The 20,151-nt window shown below is 41.1% G+C and overlaps 1 protein-coding gene across 3 annotated transcripts in view; it reads left to right on the top strand.

Annotated features, from left to right (window-relative positions):
• CEP85L (centrosomal protein 85 like) overlaps positions 1-20,151 on the top strand; it is a 129,655-nt gene that overhangs the window by 29,373 nt on the left and 80,131 nt on the right. For 2 of the 3 annotated variants that reach the window (XM_056487011.1, XM_056487010.1), the window contains exons 1-2: positions 128-403; positions 16,626-16,787. In XM_056487011.1, coding sequence (XP_056342986.1) covers positions 355-403; positions 16,626-16,787 — 211 coding nt within the window. In that variant the 5' untranslated portion in view covers positions 128-354. Of the gene's footprint in view, positions 1-127; positions 404-16,625; positions 16,788-20,151 lie in introns of those variants that run through there. The other variant, XM_056487012.1, reaches the window with a different exon arrangement.

Genomic DNA, 20,151 nt, shown 5'->3' with positions numbered 1-20,151 from the left:
CCGCCCGTGGGCCGGGTTATGTAAGCCGCTCGTCCCCGAGCAGCAGCCGCCGCATCTGCGGCGCTCCCGCCCCTGTCCCCGCCCCGCTGCCAGCGCCGGAGAGGCAGGAGGCGGCGGCGGCAGCGCAATAGAGCAAGTTTTGTCTCCGGCGAGGGGGTGGGAGGCCAGGTCCCACCGCGCTCGGCAGCATGGCCGCGGCGCCCCTGGGGCGGGCAGCAGCCCCCGCCGCGACGGCAGCGCCCCGCTGAGCTCCGCGGGCAGCGGCAGCGGGAGCGGCCGCCTCCGCCGCCCATCCGGGCCGCCAGCCCGCCCGCCGGAGAGCGGCGGTCCCCCGGCCCGGCCCGGCGCGGCACCATGTGGGGCGGGCTGCATCCCCAGCCCGGCTTGCGCGGCTACAAGGCGGGTAAGTGCGCTGCGGAGCGCGGGCGCTGGGGCGCGGGGAGGCACGGGGGCCCGCGCCGCTCCTCTCTCCCGGGCCCGCCCGGGTCCCCGCGGCAGCGCCGGAGGAAGCGGCGGTGTCCCCGCGGCGCGGCCCCTTCCCCGCGGCCGGCGCCCCGAGCGGGACGTGGCGCCCGAGGGGGCGCGGGGCCCGCCCGCCGCTGCTGGCGCCGGATCGGCCCCCGCCGGGGCTCGGCGCTTCCTTAGCCGGACCTCGCGGCGGATGACAAAAGCTGAGCTTAACCTACATAATCCGTTTCCGTGTTTTGGGCTTTCTCTTCCATCCCCGGTTTGTGTTAGTATACCCTTAAGCAGAGTCTGGAAGCGTGCTGCTCCTGGTGTTTTTTTCGTTTTAAATTTAGACCGGAACAAATGGGTCGAGTCCTGGGTTTGATTGTTTTTTTGTTTTTTTTTCTCCACCACTTTTCTGTCTCTGGATTAATTAGAGCCTAGCTCCTGCGGGCTGGCAGGGATGTTGAAATGTTAATGCTCGGAGTTAGGTTGTTCCAGGGGGAACACCTCTGTGCGAGCGATGGGCTGACTTCCCCCGTCACGGCTGTCAAAGTGGCACAGCAAAACCGCTGAATTGGCCGTGTGAGCATTGCTTTTGGGCAGGTAAGGCAAGGTACCGGCTCGTTAGGATGCCTTCCCCAGGATCTGAAAATACTACCGACTGTATCACCTGTCTTACTCTGGCAGGGCTTCTGCAAATATTTTGTCATGTTTTGATTTATTGAAGCAATTGATCACAAGTGGAGGTCTGTGGTTTGGCTCTGCCATTGCAAGTGCAAAGTACTGCTGTTGGAGTAATTTCTCTCCTTTAGAAATTCGGATTTATGTTTTAATTTTGGGTTTACAAAAGATGTGTGATGTGAGTACAGTTAGCTGACATATTTAAATGGCGAGATTGTTTTGCTTGCGACTGACAGGGGTTTTCTTGCAAATACAAGAGCTGCTAAGACATTCTCAGCAGCTGCCTGAATCTCTACAAGTAGGCTAATGTTCATCCCTATAAGGTGAAAGAAGGCATTGTTCTTTTTCTTCTGTACTGTGATTAAGTTATGAATTTCTGTGTATAACACGTTTGCCTTGTTGAAGCATTTTTAAAAATTATTTAGTGCTTCCTGCAAAAGAACGGAGTTACATTATCTTTGTACTACAGCCTGCAAAGATAGTGGGTATTCTGAACAATAGGTGTGGAGATTTCAGTTACTTTGATGGAAACTGCAGGAATTCAGGGTGTTTCAGTTCTTGATTATTTGTCTTTGGGATAAGAATATCAAAAGGTTATATCACCATGTGCTCTGACACTAACTTCAGACCATTACAAAGGTTGTTCATTTTTCGCTTGTTTCAGAAAACTCTAGGTTGTGACATTTGATACATGGTATTCCCTTTTGTTTGGGGTCAAATAAAGTATTTTAGTACTATGTTGAATTTGTCAGTAATTCCAGTGAATTATTTGATTAATGTTTTGCTTTACTTGTTTGTCAGAATTGTCAGTAAGACTCAAGAACAAATTTTGTGTATTGCTTCCAGTTCCTCCCCCATCCCTTTTCTTTTGAACTTGTATTAACCCTGAGTATTTAAATGTATGTTTCTCTGTAAGCAGTAGAAGTGTAAGGTAGCAAAACTGGTAGAAAAAAAAATCTAATTTGGGATAGGATAAACTAACAGAAAGTGGTGGCTAATTAGAAGGCAAGTAGGTAGAGGTTTAACCTTGAGGGATGATGTGTGCATTATGATTTCCAACAGAGGAGTGCCCTCCTTCATTTGCCCTACTGGGAAACAGTTGAGAAGCTGTTTTGTGTGGTTTGTAATCTGTCTGAAGATGTGGAAGGTAATTAGCTCCATGCAGGTATTTTTATTGAAGGAATGACAGCTGCTAAGATCCTGTGCTATTGTTTACTGCCATGTTAGATATTTTGGTTGGGTTTTTTTTTTTTTTTTTTTTTTTTTTGTAGGGTATCTGTTCATGGGGAAAGCGGAACAGTAATGTCCTACTAAGAAGCAGGAGTTTAGGTACTTTAAGTTAAAGGAACCTTTCTTCTGCCAAGATACATTTAATACTTAAATGACAGCTACTTGATGTAGATTCTAATTGGTTTGGGAGTATAACATGTAATGACTTGATAATTCTTGGTAAACCATATTTTTATACTGAAAAGTCTTCTATTTTGCTAGTTGTACTTCAGTTATCTATGGATATGGGCTTATAAAAGTCTTACTTTCGAAAGTCATTGAAAATTATACAGTTGAAAATCATACAATTCCCTTACAAAGCTAGGTGCTTACTGAGCTATTCTATTTACACAGGGGAATTACCAGTTTTTGGGTAATAGATGCAAATTAATTCTGGTTATCTTAAAATGTAACAGGCAAGGACACTTCTGGAGCATATTTAATTTGTGACCTTCAGTTTTATTATTTCTTCTCATTTCCAAATTATACTTGTCTTTTGGTTCAATAGGAGTGCCTTCTCTAAAAAACAAATTTGCTAGCTTGTTTGCATCCCACTGAGATTTTTTTTATATAGGTGCTTCTTGTATAATCAGTGAATTTATTGACAGTTTGCTGCTCTTGCAAAATAATTTCAGCTCCTTACAGTCTCAGTGCCTGTCCTGAAAAATTAAATTGCTGTTTTTGAAATGTGTATGATTGACTTAAGTCTTTCAGCCTTCTTGTATACATGACTGTTTATGAAACCCTTGCAGCTCAGTTTGTACCTCTATAAAGACTGCAGTTACTTACGTGCTGTAGGAATTTAACTGCAGTGAAGAGCATACAGCATTCTAATCCCTTTCTTTATTTATTTAGACCAGCCTTTGAAATATACACTTGGTTAATAACTCTTTTAAGACTATGAAAGTGCTCATCTAGATGTGGTTAGGCCATGTATGTCCAACAGATGCCTGTGGAAAGTGAAAGAAGCACTCTTTGAAATGAAGTAACACATATTTATTAATTTTTGTAAACTGTGCCACCTCTGGTCAAGCTTCTTTCCACTTTTCACTATTGCCTATTGGTGATATTGTACATCAAAAGGATTTTATTGACACTCCCTAAAAATGGTAGCCTGCATCCCTCTGCTCCTGGAGCCCTGACAGGGTGATTTGCCCTGTGTTTCTTGCATTTGAGCCTCACTGGCATAGTGACACACGTGGGTCTGAAAGATTATATAATGAAGTCACAAAGTGTCAGCAGCAGTAAGAGCCCAACACATTGTAAAGCCCATGGGGCACTGCCTTCTTGGGATGCTAATGGGCTAACTCAGCCAGGGTGGGCAGGATGGGGCTGATATCACTCATTTTCATCCTTGGAGGTGGAGGAAGGGACAGAAATCCCGTGGTTTTGTTTCTGTAACAAGTGTTCTTGCTCTGCTATTGGACATGTGCAGCCAGGGATGATACAGCTTTGGAAGTATCTTGAAAAGGCAGCTTTATCTTTACAGGCTAGGCAAGGCAATAAATGCTGAGTTAGTCCAAGTGTAGATTTCAAATTGATTAACAGTTGTAAGTTTATAAATGTGTTTGTATGTGGTGCTCTGTAAAGATTGTTCACCCAAACTTAAAAATGTAATGTTCCAGCTGCAAGACTGGCTGCTAGAATGGCTTCTGCTTTCTTTTACAGATCACTATGGGGTCAGATGACATTCTGTGTTTGAGTGATGGTGAACAGGAGCTACTTACTTCCCTTCAAAAAAAAAGCCTTTTTTTTGTTCCTCCCTCCAGGCAACTTACTTTTATGGATATAGCATCCACTCTTTCAATGTGTGCAGAACACCTATGTCTTAACTGCAAGAGAAGAATGATGGATGTAAGGGTTGGGTTTGGAGGTTAGCTGTTATTCTGATCTCCTGTATGTTGCACTTTAACTGACTGAATACAGACTTGTGGTTGCAGTAATTACTTTCTTTTAAAATTTTAATTAAAGCAAGTAGTTATTTCTTTAATAATTTTGAGAAGAATTTGTTTTAAGGAGTCTTAGAGAATAAATATGGAGCAAAAAGCAGCCTAAGCCATTCTTTCTGCCCTTGAGGAGATGGTGAAGGAGGTGCTAGTAGGAAAATAGTACCTGTAGATTTTCCAAATAATGTCTAGAATTTATGTCAATCAAATATTGATTCTTACAGTGCAGAATTACTTATGCTAAGATTTTAGCCAGGCTCTTAATACCTGTTAAAGAACCCATGTGTTTCAAAATATGGTGTATGGTGGTAAGAATAGCTGAAAGTCTCCTGAATTGCATGACTTGAGGTTGTAGCCAGAGGCGATCATCTACCATTGTTGAAAGCAAAGCTTGTTTGTTATAGACAAGTTAGTTGAGGAGAAGAGAAATAGTACTATTCTTGTTTAATATCAGCTTCTCTGTCTTCTGTACTCTTTGGATGCTTGTTTTTAACATACGACTTGCCTGTGGTTTAATAGTTAGAGAGTTAAACTAATTGTCATTTCCTGTGCTGGTGGTTCTTTGGCTGAAAAAGTGCTGACTTGGTTGCAGTTGTCAGTAATCTCTTGGGTGGCCAAATGTGTCTTAGAATTGTACACTGACAATGAAACAGTCTCATTGTGGTTGTGATTAGCTTCAGTACACATTCAGGAGTATTCACTGTGATTCAAAAAGTGGCTTCCTTACTGGCTTTTGCCACGGGTTAGCCTTGGCTCGCTACTCAGCTGCTTGCTGCTCTCAGTGAGACAGGAGAGAAAATAGGATGGAGAAGCTTGTGTTGAGATGAGCACAGAGAGGCTGCTTGCCAGCCTCTGACACAGGCAGAACAGACTTGTTGGCCGTGCTGTCAGTCCATGTCAGCTCCTTCTCACTCCTTCCTCGTGCTGCCAGCCTGGTCTCTCTAGGGCCTTACAGGATACCTTTGCTCAGAGCTCCTGCTCCTCCTCCTCTGCTCCTGCTCTCGCCTCTGGGTTTGCAGGGCTGTTTCTCGCACTCTTGTCATTGCTCATGGCAAGTGTTTTGCTCTTTCTGGACAAATGCTTTCTGTGAGGCACTGCCATCACAGCAGCGGGGCTCAGCTGAACCCTGCTGTGGCTGCCTTGGAGCTGTCTGGGAGCGGCTGTGTCCATTGCCTGGCAGCCCAGACACTCCTCACACAGGCCTCCCTGCAGCCCCCACCAGCATCTGGGCAGCTGCACTCCATAAAACTTCTTCAGGAGGAAGTCACTGTATTTTGATATCTCTTTTCAGGAATAATACTAAATATAGTGTCCTGAAGTTTATTCCTGCCAACACTGGGAAGGTGTACTGAAGTATAGTAAGTTGTAGCTCCTGCCTTAGGCTCCTACATGGAGTTTCTTGCTGTCTTGAGCAAGTTGAGGAGGCTCTAAATGTGGGACACTGCAGATCAGCTAGAGGTGGATGGCTGGAGAAGAGGAGGAGAACTAGCAGCAGGGAATAACTCACGCAAATATGCTCACAAGTGTGTTAGTCCTGACACATTATCCCTCATGTTCCCAGAAACTGCTGACCCCTGTGGAATTGCCCCTGAGGATGCTATTTCCCTGGGCACTGTGCTCCACAGCATCTGGCTCGGCTGCCAGAGTGCGAACATCCTATTGATTGCACAGCCATGCTCAAGTGACCTATTTCTCTGCAGCCAGCCGTGCTGTAAATGACACTGCATCTTTCTGTTCCTCATTCCCCAGGGATCTCTGCTGCTTTTTGTGATTCAAAAGGCCCATCTGTAAAAGGAGTCAGTAACACAAAGAAAGATGGAGTTCTGAGAATTTTTTATTCTTTTTTCTTTAAAGACATCATAGTCTCTGAAATGTGGGAAAATATGGCAGGTAAACTCCTCTTTTTGCCTGAAGGGGTGTATGCAGGTGGATTGCAGGGCATGATTTCATTTTGCAGTTAAAATAATCTAGCAGGTAGTTGCTCCCACCTTTCTGTGTGCCTTCCATGTACCCACTCTAGCACTTGCTCAACCTTACAGCAAACTAATTGGGGAAGCTGGACCAGGAAAATACTGAAGTTAAATACTGAATGAGGGATTTACAGTTGCCTTGTGTCAGGCATCTGACAGGAAACTGTCCATTTCACTTCAGGAAGCATCTATCCTGATGTCTGACAGGTGTGGGATGTTTAGAGTCAAATACATTAGCTCTTCAATCAGCTGGTGGACAGTGGAAAAATCTCCCAGCACAGTCTTGGTGTGCTGCTGCAGGTGACATCAAGAAGCATATAGTTAATCCCTAGATTGAACAGGAAGGTCAAGAAAGGTTAAGTGGGGATCAGGAAAAAGTGACATTAATTCCACTGGACAATGTAACTTCCACCAGTTAGTGGACTCACATGTTTAAGTCCAGAATGATGGAGAATGACTGAAGAGGTGGTTGGAGACTCAGTCTTGCTGAGGAGGGGCAGTGCAAGTAGTGTCAGGCAAAGGTCTTAACTGTCTCTTCATTTCTTAAAATACCTGAAATAGACTTAGCAAATGCAACTGAAAAAGAAAAAGATGCTTTGAAATTTCTGATACTTTAGAGGCGGTGGTGTTGTAGTCAGACGAGAAACATTCTTGAATGATCCTGGAGTCAGAGCTGAGATTCCTTATAAGGTATCCTTATATTTTTAATGTTTGTTTTACTCCTTTTGTAACATGGTTTCCAGATGGTGTGGAAAGCTGCAACTTTTCTGAATGTTTCAAAACAAATTAACCTTTTTTTTTTTTTTTTTTTTTTTTTTCCTCAAGCTTGTCTTTCTGAGAAGGTGGTGTCTTCCCTCCCGAATGCCTACCTTCAGCTTTTAGACCTTTTGGCAATTCTCAGTGCCTCTGGAGGCATTCTTGTAGTTGAGAATTAGTGCTTTGTATAAAAGTTCAGTGGCTAACACTGGTCAAAAACTGATGAAAAGGTTCTGCGGATAAGAAAACAAAGTGTAGTGACCTAATTAAGAGCACAAAAAGACATTGGAAATACCATTGCTCAAAACTTCATCATTTTTGCTACTTAGAAAAACCAGAGCTAACAGTTGCAGTCTTAAATCCTTTCTATACTCTTCATCATCTGAAATTACCAAGCTGATTAAGCAAAAGCTTTTGTGTGGTTGGTAGAATTACTGTAATGTAAAGCTTTACATTGAAAGTGATTGTAGTTGTGAAGACAGAAACACAAGAAGTGCTGGTTTTAATTGAAAGTATCCTGAATAGAGTTGATGGCTTATTGTGTGAAGGATTGTTTTTTTTTTTTTAGCTACTACTTCTCAATTTCCAGGGCATTGTCCTTCCTTACATTAAATAGGTGTGAGAGGAAGCTGTAAAGCTAGGTGTGGGGAAAAGTTGCTCTGTGACATGGGCACTGGAAGTTTGTAAGGAAAATCTCCTCATGTCTTTCGTGCTTTTCACTGAAGTATAACAATGTGGGAACTCCCTTGCATAGTTCTTTACTCCGTGCATACTTCTGTTAGCATGCACTGAACCTATAGCCTGCAGGCTCAGTTTTCTGATGCTTGCACATTAAAGTAGGTCCTTTTGTGTTTATAATGCACATTAGACCTCTTTAACAGTGCTAAGATTTTTTTTTCCTTCATATTTCTTACTTGAGCAAAATATTTCAGTGAAGTTTTATATTGGAGGAGTCTCTGTCTTCTCCACTTATTTTACCATCAAGGATATCTTTAGAGCTGATATTTGACTACAAAGTGGAGAGAAATTGTGCACTTTTCTTTTTTAAAGTAAGGCTGTTAGACTCTTATTTGTTCCATTTTGCAAAGTGTGGGAGCTACTTAAAACCATTTAGTATTTTTTGACTCATTTTTAGCAGTTAGGCTTACTTCACTTTTGCCCACGCACAGAGGAGATTGAATGAAGCCTTTAAACAAGAGAGAGAGGACAAAGGTAATTCTGTAAGAAAAATGCTAGCACGACAAACTGCTTGGAGAAGAGCTTATCTGGTTTTGAATTCCAATAAAGCTAAGCTGTAAGAAGGGGTGAAACAGTTGATAAGCTGATCATTACATTTTTTTTGACAGGAGGATTCAGCTGATCAACTACAAGCACACAGCTTTTTTAACAGACCCTAAGCACTGACTGCATGTCCTGAGGCCTTGCTGTTCAGAGTTTATATTAACTTTAAGTGTAACTTAATGTGTTTATTTTCCTAGGTGTTCTACTCTTCATACTTCAGTTGATAAACTTTCCAATTTTAAAAGGTAGCCTTCTTCTTTGTAGTTGCTATATGGAAATGAATGGAAACTAGGAATATAATTTTGTGTTTCCATGGGGTGAATAGTGCATTGAGTCCAAAAACAAAGAGGCAAGCCAGCATAGCAGGCATGAGGTAATAGTTGTAGTCTGTGTGCCAAACATGAAATAAGAAACATCTGCAGTTTGTATTTTGAAGTCCTGGTTCATGCAAATGCTCTATCTAGAAGCAGAAAACTCACAAGAGTGCAATCAACAATTGGACTGAGTTTTTGGTCTTGCTCCTGTCAGTGATGAAATGAAAGCAAACATCATTCTTTCCTGTCAAGGTTGGAGTTTAATAATTGGTTTGATGCTAAATAACTACAGCTAAATGCTGTTTGTGTATGAATTATAAAGTGTGTTATGAATTTGTGTTCAGTTTGCATACTTTCTAGTGTAGAAATCAGGGTGGGCAAAGCCCAATATTACATACTTGTGTCAGTTTAAGGATTTTGCCACCTTTTTAGTTAACAGATGAACACAACTGTCTGCTAGCTGAACGTGCCTTGTCCTCCTCAGTGAAGGCAGCCAGAGATTTATGCCTATCTCACTCCAGTTTAGGATCTGCCTCAATGTGCAGTTTGGCAGTAGGATAAGCCTGGTTGCTGCTGGGCATCAAACCTGTATGTTTCCACTCCCTCCTTGGCACTGCTTCTTGTCTGACCCCTTGCCGAGCAAGCTTAGAAAGTCAAATTAGCAGATAACCTTTTCCATAAGCAAGGACAGTTTGTTCCTGAGCCACTTTCTGTAGGCTATGGAGTGGCAGGGCTTATGCTGGGGAAGCAGGACGAGTGTGTGCCTGGGCAGGGTGAGCAGCCTTTGCGTAGCAGCTGACCAGTAGATCCAATTAGCTCTGATGTCAAGCAGTGTTCCCAGCTCAGACCCATTTTAGCCAGCAGCATAAGCTGGCCAGCTGGACTCTTTGATGGAAAGACAGAGCTGTTCATCTCTTACTTTCTATAGACTCTGGTGGGGGGTTATAGAGAGCGAGCTACCTGATAGTGTCATTAAACTGCCATGGCAAGATTCTCAGAAGCTCATCCGTCCAATTGATTTATTTGTTATTTTCAATTGTCATTGTTCCTTTAAATTGCATACTTTCCTGCTTGGGATACCTTGTACCTTGTTGTTGTACACTTCTGTGCACATTTGTAAAGTCATAAAAATCAGACTATGTGAAGGTTCACTTTGAAATACTGTTTAGTATAGAAGACAAATTTTTTATAGTTATAATTATCTATGATGAGAGATTGTACATTTAGCCACTTCTGTGGGGGGAAAACCCAAAACTGTTTAACCTTTATTAAGGAATTTGAGAGACAAAAGAAGCTGGAGGTATGGTGAAACAATCTATTTAAAATTTAGCTTTCAGGGAACTGAAGAACAAGTTTATGTTCCTTAAAATATGACCGTAGCTTTTTTTTTTTTGGTAAAGGCAGTTTTGATACTGCCGGTCATGTGTACTTTGAGGATTGTATTTTGAGTCTTTTCTTCTCAATGTTTCTTTCTTCTTCTTTAATTTTTTTCCTGTACTATTTTATGTTTTTCTCACTCTCTAGTAGGTGAATTCTTTTGCATGTTAGTAATACAGAGGACTGGCATAAGCCTTTGTATACCAGGCAGTGTTATCAGCTTCTACAAGTAAAAATGTCGATAAAAAGGTCTTTCTCGATATTCTTCTGTTTCAAATCTCACGTTCTTATTTTTCTTTCCCTGCTTCCCTCTATATCTGTACATTTTTATCTTTCTTCATGCTTAGAATTGTTCTAATCCATTTGTAACTGAAAAACTATGAGAACTTAGTTAAATAGCTGGCAGGCTCTGTCAAGAAAGGATATGAGTCCTTAGGATGAATCATACTTTAGCTATCTGATACTATAAAGTACTTTTGAGAAACTGAAATGTAAAAATTTAATAGTTTAGGCTGTCATTTCATCCCACTTTACCCTGCTTCTTATTGCACTTTGATTAAACTGCATCATCCACCTACTCTCAGCTGCATTCATGTGAGAGGAGGGACTAGGACCTTCTGGTATCTTAGTTCATAGCCAGCTGGTAGAGCTGTGAGTTTCCACCACCTCCAGAGCATTTGTAAAAAAAGGATCCTGAAACTGTCATCTGGCCAGCTTCCCTGAAAGCATTAGAAACCTCTCTTTCCAATATTCTGCTCACCCTGGAAGAGAAAAGCCTGCATTGTAGACCTGAAACTTGTTTTGGACATTTGTAATAATAAAAGTTGCAGTTTGTTTTGCAGAAGGACCACGGAAATGAAGTGCACCTAGGAAGTATGTGTCTAGGAGGTTAGGGTTGGAATACCATTTCTTAAACATTGTTTTCGAAAGAGTTTATGAAGTAGTTATTTATCAAAGTAAGGTTTTCTTTGCCTGTGTCTGGAAGGAACACTGACTTGCCAGGATCTTTTTACTGTGCCAGGATATCAGATTGAATGCCTGCACCTTAGCATTCGCTTCACCTTGGACTGAAGGAGGCTGCTGTCGCACCATTCTACTGCTAACTCTCAGCTTTTTTTTAAAGCCTTATATAAATGTGTTCAAGTATGACATCTGCTCTTGTGTCTACTTTTGGAAAGGCTTTTCAGCATTTTGGGTTCCCCTGCCTTTTCTCACAGTGTTGTCTTTTTTCATTAGTCAAAGAAACCAGAATATTATCCATGAAGGCTTGTTGTGCATGAAGCACACCCCAGAGCAAGATCTTCTTTAATCTTGTGGTACTAATGATCTTGCAGGTATGAAGAGTAAACAAACATTTTCGAATCAAAGTAAGTTTTTTCCTACAATACAGCAACTGTATCATTGAGTGACCATTTGTGTGTTTGTTTGTTGACTTTTCCTTTTGAAAAGATGTGTGGTTATGCGGCCCTATGGGACGAGAAAGAGAAAAAGAGAGGCTATGCCTTAAAGAACTTACTGAGAAGGGAGATGTGTGTAGAAGATGCAACCAGACTAAATCCAGGGGATTATATGAGTGGATGTGGGAGAACCGGGTTGAAGGTGGATTGACTTATTTCAAAATACTGTCATGTGATCTTTGTGCATAATTAGCAGTGTTTTGGGTAAAGGTACAGATGGTGAGGGTAAACTAATTAACTGTGGCAGTGTCTTTGGGCTGAATGCTGACTCTCTTTCCTTGAAAGGGCTTCAGGCAGACTTCAGTGCCATCCTGGCGTGAAATACGATTGTACAGGCTGGTCACATCCATGATGTGAATGAGCTTCGCATAGTTAGTTTTGATGGTACTGTGGGGAGATCTTCACAATCCTTTGACTGGATACATTTGCACTGGCTGACATGGGTGACTCACTTCTGGTCACAATCCATGTCAGTCACACTGTGGAATAGAAAAATCAGTATTCTTAGTTCTGAATGTATCTGCTGTGAAACCCAGTTAAGTCTTTTGCTATTGCCTTCCATTCAGTGTCTAGGTAAAGTAGCAGTATCCTAGCTGTCACTTAAAATAAAAATCATTACATTCAAGCATGTTAGAGGTATTTTAGGAACCAAATGTAAAGATGGTAATGTTATTATTTTGTGTATGTAGGGGATCTGTGCATGTCACTGAAATTAGGCATGGTAATGATCCAGAATTAACTGTCTGTAAGAGTCTTTCTGACAGCAATAGATGACAGCATTCTGTAACACACAGAAAAAGATGCATGTTTTTGTGGAGTGAAATTTCAGCAACTGCTCCCTTTTAATAAATAATATACTTCCTGTCCTTTATATACTTAGTTGTAAAGGGATCTGTTTTAAATGCCTAGGAAACAGAGGGCTATATTTAACCAACCAAATTTAAGGAGGTATTCAAATGTTTGTATAAACAAGGCTTCTTTTGAGATTTTTTTTGTGATCTTGCACGTATTTTATCATGTTTGTTGGTGGAAATTGCAGCCTGGTAGGATGACACTACTTTTTTCTCTTCTAGTGAATCCTATGAAAGGTAGATTTTTCAAACCAGTAAAGAATGATCATAGACAGATGCTAATATACAATTTAGCAGTACAAACATTGATTAGAGATTTTTGCTTGCTTTTCTTACCCCATTCTGTATTTTGGGCAGATGGACACGAGCTGTTGATTGGCAGATTTGAGATCAGAGCAGCAGGGTGAGGCAGGTGTGCTGGCTGAGCATGTGGGGACTCCTCTGTATCTTCCCCTTTTACACTTGGTTCTTTTAGTGTAGGCTATTTGCTGTGTGACAGTTCATGCATTTGCAGAGAGCTGTCCAAAAAGGAGATGGGAAGCATAGAATGGGGTGTGTAGCAATTGGAGATTCCTCAGGACTTGGTTTAGAATGTGAGTTTCAAATAAAGAAAGTAATGTATTAGTTTTTGAATAATGTCTTGGACTAATGAGGTCTATAAGGTTCTCTTTTATGAGTTACTTACTGTTCAGGCTAAATATTTGGGTTTGTTTCTACTATGTTGATGTTTGTATTTGGCTGTTTATGATACAGCTTTTCAAAGCTGATGGAAATCACTTTCTCATGCAGACACTTGTCTTTTTGTAGTGGCCTTCTTTGAAATAGAATCTCCATTAGGTCTGCAAGATAGCACAATTGTGTGGATGTGTCATGAAACATTAAAAACTGCAAACTCCTGGATTATGTCATTAGCTATCCTTTTTAGAAAAAAAGGGGTATGTTTAATGTTAGGGGGGCAAAGAAAATGCATTTCTTGATCACATGAAGTGATCATGTGCAATTATGTTCTGTTCACAAGTCTAAAATAGGTTAAAACCCACATACTGTTTAGCTATTAAAAATCTAAACCAAATGTCTTTCTTGGGACATACCCTTTTTTCTCCTCAGCAGGTGAAATCCAGTGAAAAAATGACTGTTCCACCTCAGGCCATGTCCACACCTCTGTACAGGATGGCTGTAAGGAAAAGGCATGATCCTGGTGTTGGCACTGTGGGTACACTCTCGTTCCTGTGCCCAGCCAGCTGTGCATCCCAGGGCATGTGAGAGGGGAGTGCCTGAGTGAAGAGACCCTTCTGGGGCCAGAGCACTGTGCAGACTTGTGTATTTCCCTGGAAAGCCAGATGGGATCTGACTGGCCTATGTTGAGTCAAACCTGGCAAAGTCTTGCTGGCCTCATGCTGGTCTGTGTGTAGCTGTGGATGTACAGCATCAAGCAACTCTTCAGGCCTACCAGCTCAAGCTTCATGAGTTAACTCTGTGATGCTGAAGTGCCCTTGGGTGCAAAGGTGCTCCAGAAAGCTTCAGTTCTGTGATGTGCAGCACGTCCTCCTGCACCTGTGCTTCAGCACCCCACCTGGGGCTTGGTGTGTCCCAGGCTGCCTGTGTGTAGGTGCAAAACTGAGAGTAGATTATAGCAGGGTGTTTTGTGGTGCCTGTTATTTTGTCTACTTACAGTACCTGCAGAGTTCCCAGTGGGAATGACTCCAATGAGAATGTCTTCCCCTTCTAGTATGTTGACCCTGTTTGTTAACCAAGTCTTGTTGCACTAGGTTGTTGCATCCTTTGGTGTATATTGCAGCAGTTTGTTTGGAACATGAGAGACTCTTGAGATGTTTGGAAAATTTTCTTGAAATTGAGGGTGGTAAAATGCTGGAAGAACAAGAGAGGTTGTGGAATCTGTATCCTTGGGGGTGTTAAAGACTCAGCTGAATGGGGCCCTGAGTAGTCTGATCTAATTATCTTGCTTTCAGTTGAAGGTTAGAGTAGGTGACTTCTGAAAGTCCTTTCTTAAGTTACTCTCATTCTGTGGTATTTTTAGCTTTTATTCCTCAAAGTTCTGCCAGAGTGAAAAGCAGCTCTCCCTTTTGGGGGTTTGTGTTTGGATAGTTGTAGGTTCACATGCTGAGCATTTGTCTAACCAAGAGATCTGAAGGGTTTGACACTTAATGCTGCCTTAATGCTACCACTACTCCATATTAAATTATCTGCTGCATTTCTTTTAACACCTGTGTAGCACCATAAAAGCTGAAATGTCACCCAAGAGTAGTATAGTGGAAAACAGCCTAATAAAGTGTGAATAATCTAAATTTCTCTTCTATAAATGTATTTTAAATGCTCTCCTAAATCAGAACTGTCTCTAATTTAATTATCTTGGCCTTCCATAAGTCAGTTTTACTCTTGCTGGAATAGCTAGATGCAGCTTGAGAGGGGTGAAGTGGAATTCTTGTGGAAAGTAGCCCTGTTCAGAGGAAGGGGTGGTAAATGGATGGTAGGAGAAAAAGAAATGTCCCAGTTTCCCACTAGCTGTATGCAAAACTGTCACACTTGAATACATTAGATGATGACACAGAGGGTGATATGAAGGATGACACCTGGAGTGGTATTCCATTGGAATCTTGGCTGGGACCCCTCTACAGGGTGGGACTGGTGAGCCATGAGTACGTGTGTTCATGTCTGGCTCCTCTGGTCTTCCCCCTCACCCTTGGACTTGAAAGATACTGACTGGAATAGTTAAAAGAGGCTTCTGGAGAGGGAAAACTTAAGTTTAAGGAAGAGAAGGACATACATGGCACAAGGTGTGGCTGAAGTGGAATGAAGGGGAAGAAGGATTGGTGGAGAAGGTAATTTTGAATTACGGGGAGAAAAGGTAGGCAAGTGTGCTGAAGGGAAGAAGAGGCTGTAATCTCAATGAAGAATGAAGTTGAGGCAAATGAGATGCACAGGCATGTTTAAGGCCTTCAAGAGCCTGCCTACAAAAAAGACTGTTTTAGATGTCATGTTACAATTCAATAGAGCATGCCATGAGGAATTTACTGTATAAGTAAGCATTTACTATTTTCCTCAGTTTTCAAGTGACTTAGCAAGCAGCTGTTACCACTCTGACTACTAGGTCTAGTGGTTTGGCTGATATATGGGAACCGTGTATGTACTCATGTATGTGAGGGTGGGGTTATATATGTACCCACATTTAATTTTTGCATCTTTTTCTGAGCTATTTAATTTACTGGAAAACAAGTACAGCTGGAAATAGCAGATGCCATTGCAGAGGCAAATTGCTGATACAACTTCAGATGGACACTGCTGAAAGTATTTAAACGACCTAAAAATAATGTCACGCAGCATAAGAGACATTATATGTGAACTGATACTCCTTCATGAGTCATTTCCTGCTGAAAGTGCTATACAAAGCTAAGTGCTAGAGGGGGTGTATGTATGTGCTTGTATATAAATGAAGAGCAGCCATGCTTTTTTCCACAGTTCTTTAGGTGCTGGTTCAGGTATAAATGTGGTGATCAGTGTTCTGCCTTTAAACAATGCTCAGATTTAGATACTGGCTATTGGAAATTGTAATGGCCTTCTAGGATTGTACTCTGTGATAAATTTTCCCTAGAGACTGACTGTAAGAATATGTGGCCTACTTTAAAAGCTCCATGAACAGAGGAACTAGTTGCTGCTCTGAATTGTGTTTTTAAATGTTATATTTTAGGGATTTATTTAAATTAAAAAAATAACCAAAATGAAACAAACCACTAGGATGGATACGTGTCTCTCAAAGGCGGCTTGTGTGCAGCCACACAAGGAATTACCTTAGATATTGGTGTGAATGATTTCATTGCTGGCTTTATCACCTAGGTCCTGTGGTTTATGCACAGTAGAAAAGGTCTGTATCTCGGTGGCCAAATCTTCAACTGGTTTCTGTCCTAAAATTAATTCATTGCTTTGTATTTGAAAGCTTGCAATGCAAAATTCTGCTGTGAATTGAGAATCAGCTCTAGGACAGGAATCGTATGATAAGTATCTTGTTAAAGAGCGCAAGAAAAGTTTAAGGATCATGTTTCTAAATAGTAAAAATACATCTATTGGAATTTTGGGGAAGCTTTCATCTAGCAAAAGGATTTTAATTAACAAAAAGATACAACCTCCAAGATACATACACAGTCTAGGTCAAGTTTTATCTATGAAACATAGGATTCAGTTTTCATCTTGACAGTTATTTTGTTGCTGACTTTGTACAGTACCTCTAATGACAGACTTCTGGCTTTCTTTTTTATAGGCTCAGATTATTCCTCAGTGGGATGGCTACCTGGTACTGAATCCCTGTGGCAGTCCTCAACGATTTCATCAAGCAGTCAAAACAATCCTGTGAGAAGACACAGCATAGCTTCTGACAGCGGGGACACTGGGATTGGCACCTCCTGTTCTGACAGTGTGGAAGGTGAGTTGACACTGCTAAGTTTTGTTTGTTTCTGGAAGAGAAACAGTCCAAAACGTTTTAAAGATGTTTTTTCACAAACTAACCCTACTTTTGTCAAGCTGTTGAGTGCATGCTGTTTTTTTCCTTGCTGGAGCCAAGTAATTGTTTTAATGAGGGTTGATTAATTTAGTTCTACATGAGTTGTGTGCATTAACTTGCATCTCTGCCACAAAGGGGGTGCTTGTGTTACATGTTTTGATAATTGTAGTTGCAGGAAGTGCCAGATTGATACAGAGGAGTAATGTCCTGTACTACAGCACTTGATAAACAAGTGGGAAAAAGCAGAAACTTTTGGGGGAGTTGACAAAATGACAATGCTTTCTGGTATTCTTTGTGTGTGTCACATAGTGTGTGTCAGCAAAGAAAGTATGCTCATCCTGCCCATGTTGTCTCTTCTCATCTCCATTTCTGGTGGGAAGGAATTTGCATTTTATTGCATGGCATTTGACACATAGCCAATGATCTTTGAGAAGAATCAACTGTATCTAAAGATTGTCGGAACTTAGTTTGGATTAAATCATGATTAGTCAAAGGTGATCTTGTCAGGGAGGGGTACAGCCTCTACAGTGGCAGTGTTTCCATAACATTGTCACCCTCCCTATGCAACCTGTCACTGGAATTAAGCTGGAATGAGAGAGAACTAGGCTGTAGTAAGGCTTGAGGTTTCCTTCTTGCATTAACTTATTTCCCAGTAAGAATTTCGAGACAGATAATGACAGCAGGACTGTTATATGCTTTTCTCCAGCATTTTTCTGTGTCTGATAAGTTTTGCAAAAGGAATAGCTGGAATGAGGAAGAACAGGAAGAATTAGTAGAAATGAAATAAGGAATGCTGAATCGGTATAAGACAGAAGTCTCTGTGGAGGGCTGAGCATTCCTGAGGAGAGGTCCAAATGCCTCAGTTAAGTCTGTCAGGCCTCTTTTGCACATGAGAAAATCCTTTCCACCCTCTTTCTGTTGCATCTGTCAGCTCTTAACTTGCTTTCTGCTTCCTTTCAGTTGTAAACAGTTGTTGGCTTTGGCAAAATGAAGGTTTTTTGCTCAGTTATTCAAATTCTTGGGTGTAAAACTGAAATAGTAAACGGTTATTAATGCAGAAGTTTTTGGTTTTTTTTTTGTTTTTTTTCCCTCCAAGAGATCTAGGGGGGATAAAGCCCTCTCATGGTGTGTAATTATATATAGACTCAATCACTCCCAGCCAAATGCTACACAGTAATATTTTAAGAGGCAGCATTTGAATTAAAACCATGCCTTCCCCTCCCCCCTTTTGAGGGCTTCCCCGTTTGAGGGGTGGGATGAAGGAGAGGAAATGAAACAGCAGCTCCTCATCAGATGTTCTGTTCTCCTCTGTAGGCAAGAGAATAATCTGTTCAGGGCTTGGTGGGGGGAGACTGTGCTGGGGGGAGGGTAAAATAGAGAGGAGAAAGGTTGCAACAACAGATTGTTCATGAGGTTTGTCTTCAGCAGTGCTTGAATTGCTTCAGCAATGCTCATTTCCAACCACTTTGTTTGAAAAACTTTTAAGTAGCAGAAAAGACAACGTTAAAGAAAAAAAGGAGGGAAGCCTAATGGTGAAATGAAGATAATTGGGGGAATCCTACAATAGACCTGGAATTTGATAATATTTGTATATTTTTAGTAGAAAGGGCTGTTGCCTGTGATACCTAGTTGTCTGCATCTCTCAAGCTGCCTCCTGTACACATACAGAGAAGAATATCATTGTCATCTGTGGGTCTGTCAGGCCAGACTGGTAATTGCAGACTTGATAGTGGCCATCTGCTATCAGTGTGGTGCTTGGGAAGAAGCTCCTGGGGATTTTTCAGAGGGGAATTTTTTTCACAAGTTGGCAGATTATTACACTTTTTAGCAATGCTCAGATAATGAATTGTGGCCTTGGTATTTCCTTTCTATTATGCCCACTAAAAATAAAAAGCTTAATTTGAGAATTAGCATTAACATCTCCGTTAATTCTGAAGGTTGCACCTGAGTTTGTACAGATATATAGTTGCTAGTAAATACACTCATGCAGGGAATGGACTTCAGGTGCATTTAAAAATATATTTTTACTGGGATTTTTTCATATCATCTTAAATGTTCTTTCAAGTTCATCTTCTTACTCATACTAATTTCAGAAGCATTCATTCTCTTTGAAAATGCAGGATTTAAAAAAAAAAAGAGAAGTGCCTCTTGTGTTTAGCTCAAACCTGTGTGATTTGTAGGGGACATGGGTTTTGACAAAGACAAGAGAAAGAAACCTTTGATGTTAAAATGTATTCAGTTGATTATATATTATGTTGTGCAAAGGTAGGAGAATTAGGAAATTAAATAGGCAGTGGAGTTTCACTGATGAAATTACATGATGTTGATATGCACTGTGGGAGCTGAGGACAGAAATCAATAAACCTTAAATGTGGGGATGTTAGTTTGGGTAGGTCTGACACTTTTAATTCAGAGTGCTCCTAATTTAAAGATTAAAAGGCATTTTATATCTGTTTAAACTACAGTTAATGTGTTTGGGGTTTTTATTTGTTTCCTGTCAATTTGTTTCCTGTTCTGGATTCACATGAGCTTTTGCACTTCATTTTTAACAACCGTTGTGATACCTGTGTATAACCATTCTTTCAGTAGCACTTACAGAAGAGATATGAAGTATATATTTTAAGTGTTTTTGAGGCTGTTTTTATTTGGGTTACCTAATTAGAGAATCAGGGACTTGGCAGAAATTAAATGGTCTCTAAACCCCAGCAGAGCTCTTTCCTTTGTGCACATTCTGAGTTTTGCCTTTTGGACAGGAGGGATAAGAAATAGATATTGATGTGATAAGATACAGGGCCCATGATTCTTGGAGACAAAACTTTTTCCTTCATCAGATAAGCTTGTTGTGCAGCGGAAAGTCCCCAGATTTTTCTTCTTTATTGTTACATGCAATTCATGATTTAACATTTCTGGTTGCGAACTAATAGTGTGAAAATTCATAGAATGTTGCTTTCCTGGAAGAGAGAGATTGGATTCAGAGAATCAGAGTTACTACTTTTTTAGGAGTTCATGTTCTGCCAGTTTAATAAACCCCCTTTTCTAACAACCCTCCAGCAACTTCTCTGGAATGCTTAGCTGACAGAATAGGAACTTGCTTTAATGTTATGAGACCTGAGGAGTCTCTTGTCTATGGTTTTTAAGGGAATATATTATCTTTTTAAGGAATTAAAAAACCGTAATAAGTTCAATTGAATTGTAGCAACTCTTTATATGCCAAGGAACACTGAAAAGCCAGAATCAAAGTTATTGGGTTTTGCTCTTTCAAGCACTCTTTCTTCCAGCAGGTCCC

Source organism: Oenanthe melanoleuca, chromosome 3 (assembly GCF_029582105.1).
Source record: "Oenanthe melanoleuca isolate GR-GAL-2019-014 chromosome 3, OMel1.0, whole genome shotgun sequence".
NCBI lineage: Eukaryota > Metazoa > Chordata > Aves > Passeriformes > Muscicapidae > Oenanthe > Oenanthe melanoleuca.
Note: the sequence above shows the minus strand (reverse complement) of the source record. Positions and strands in the feature narration are given on the sequence as shown.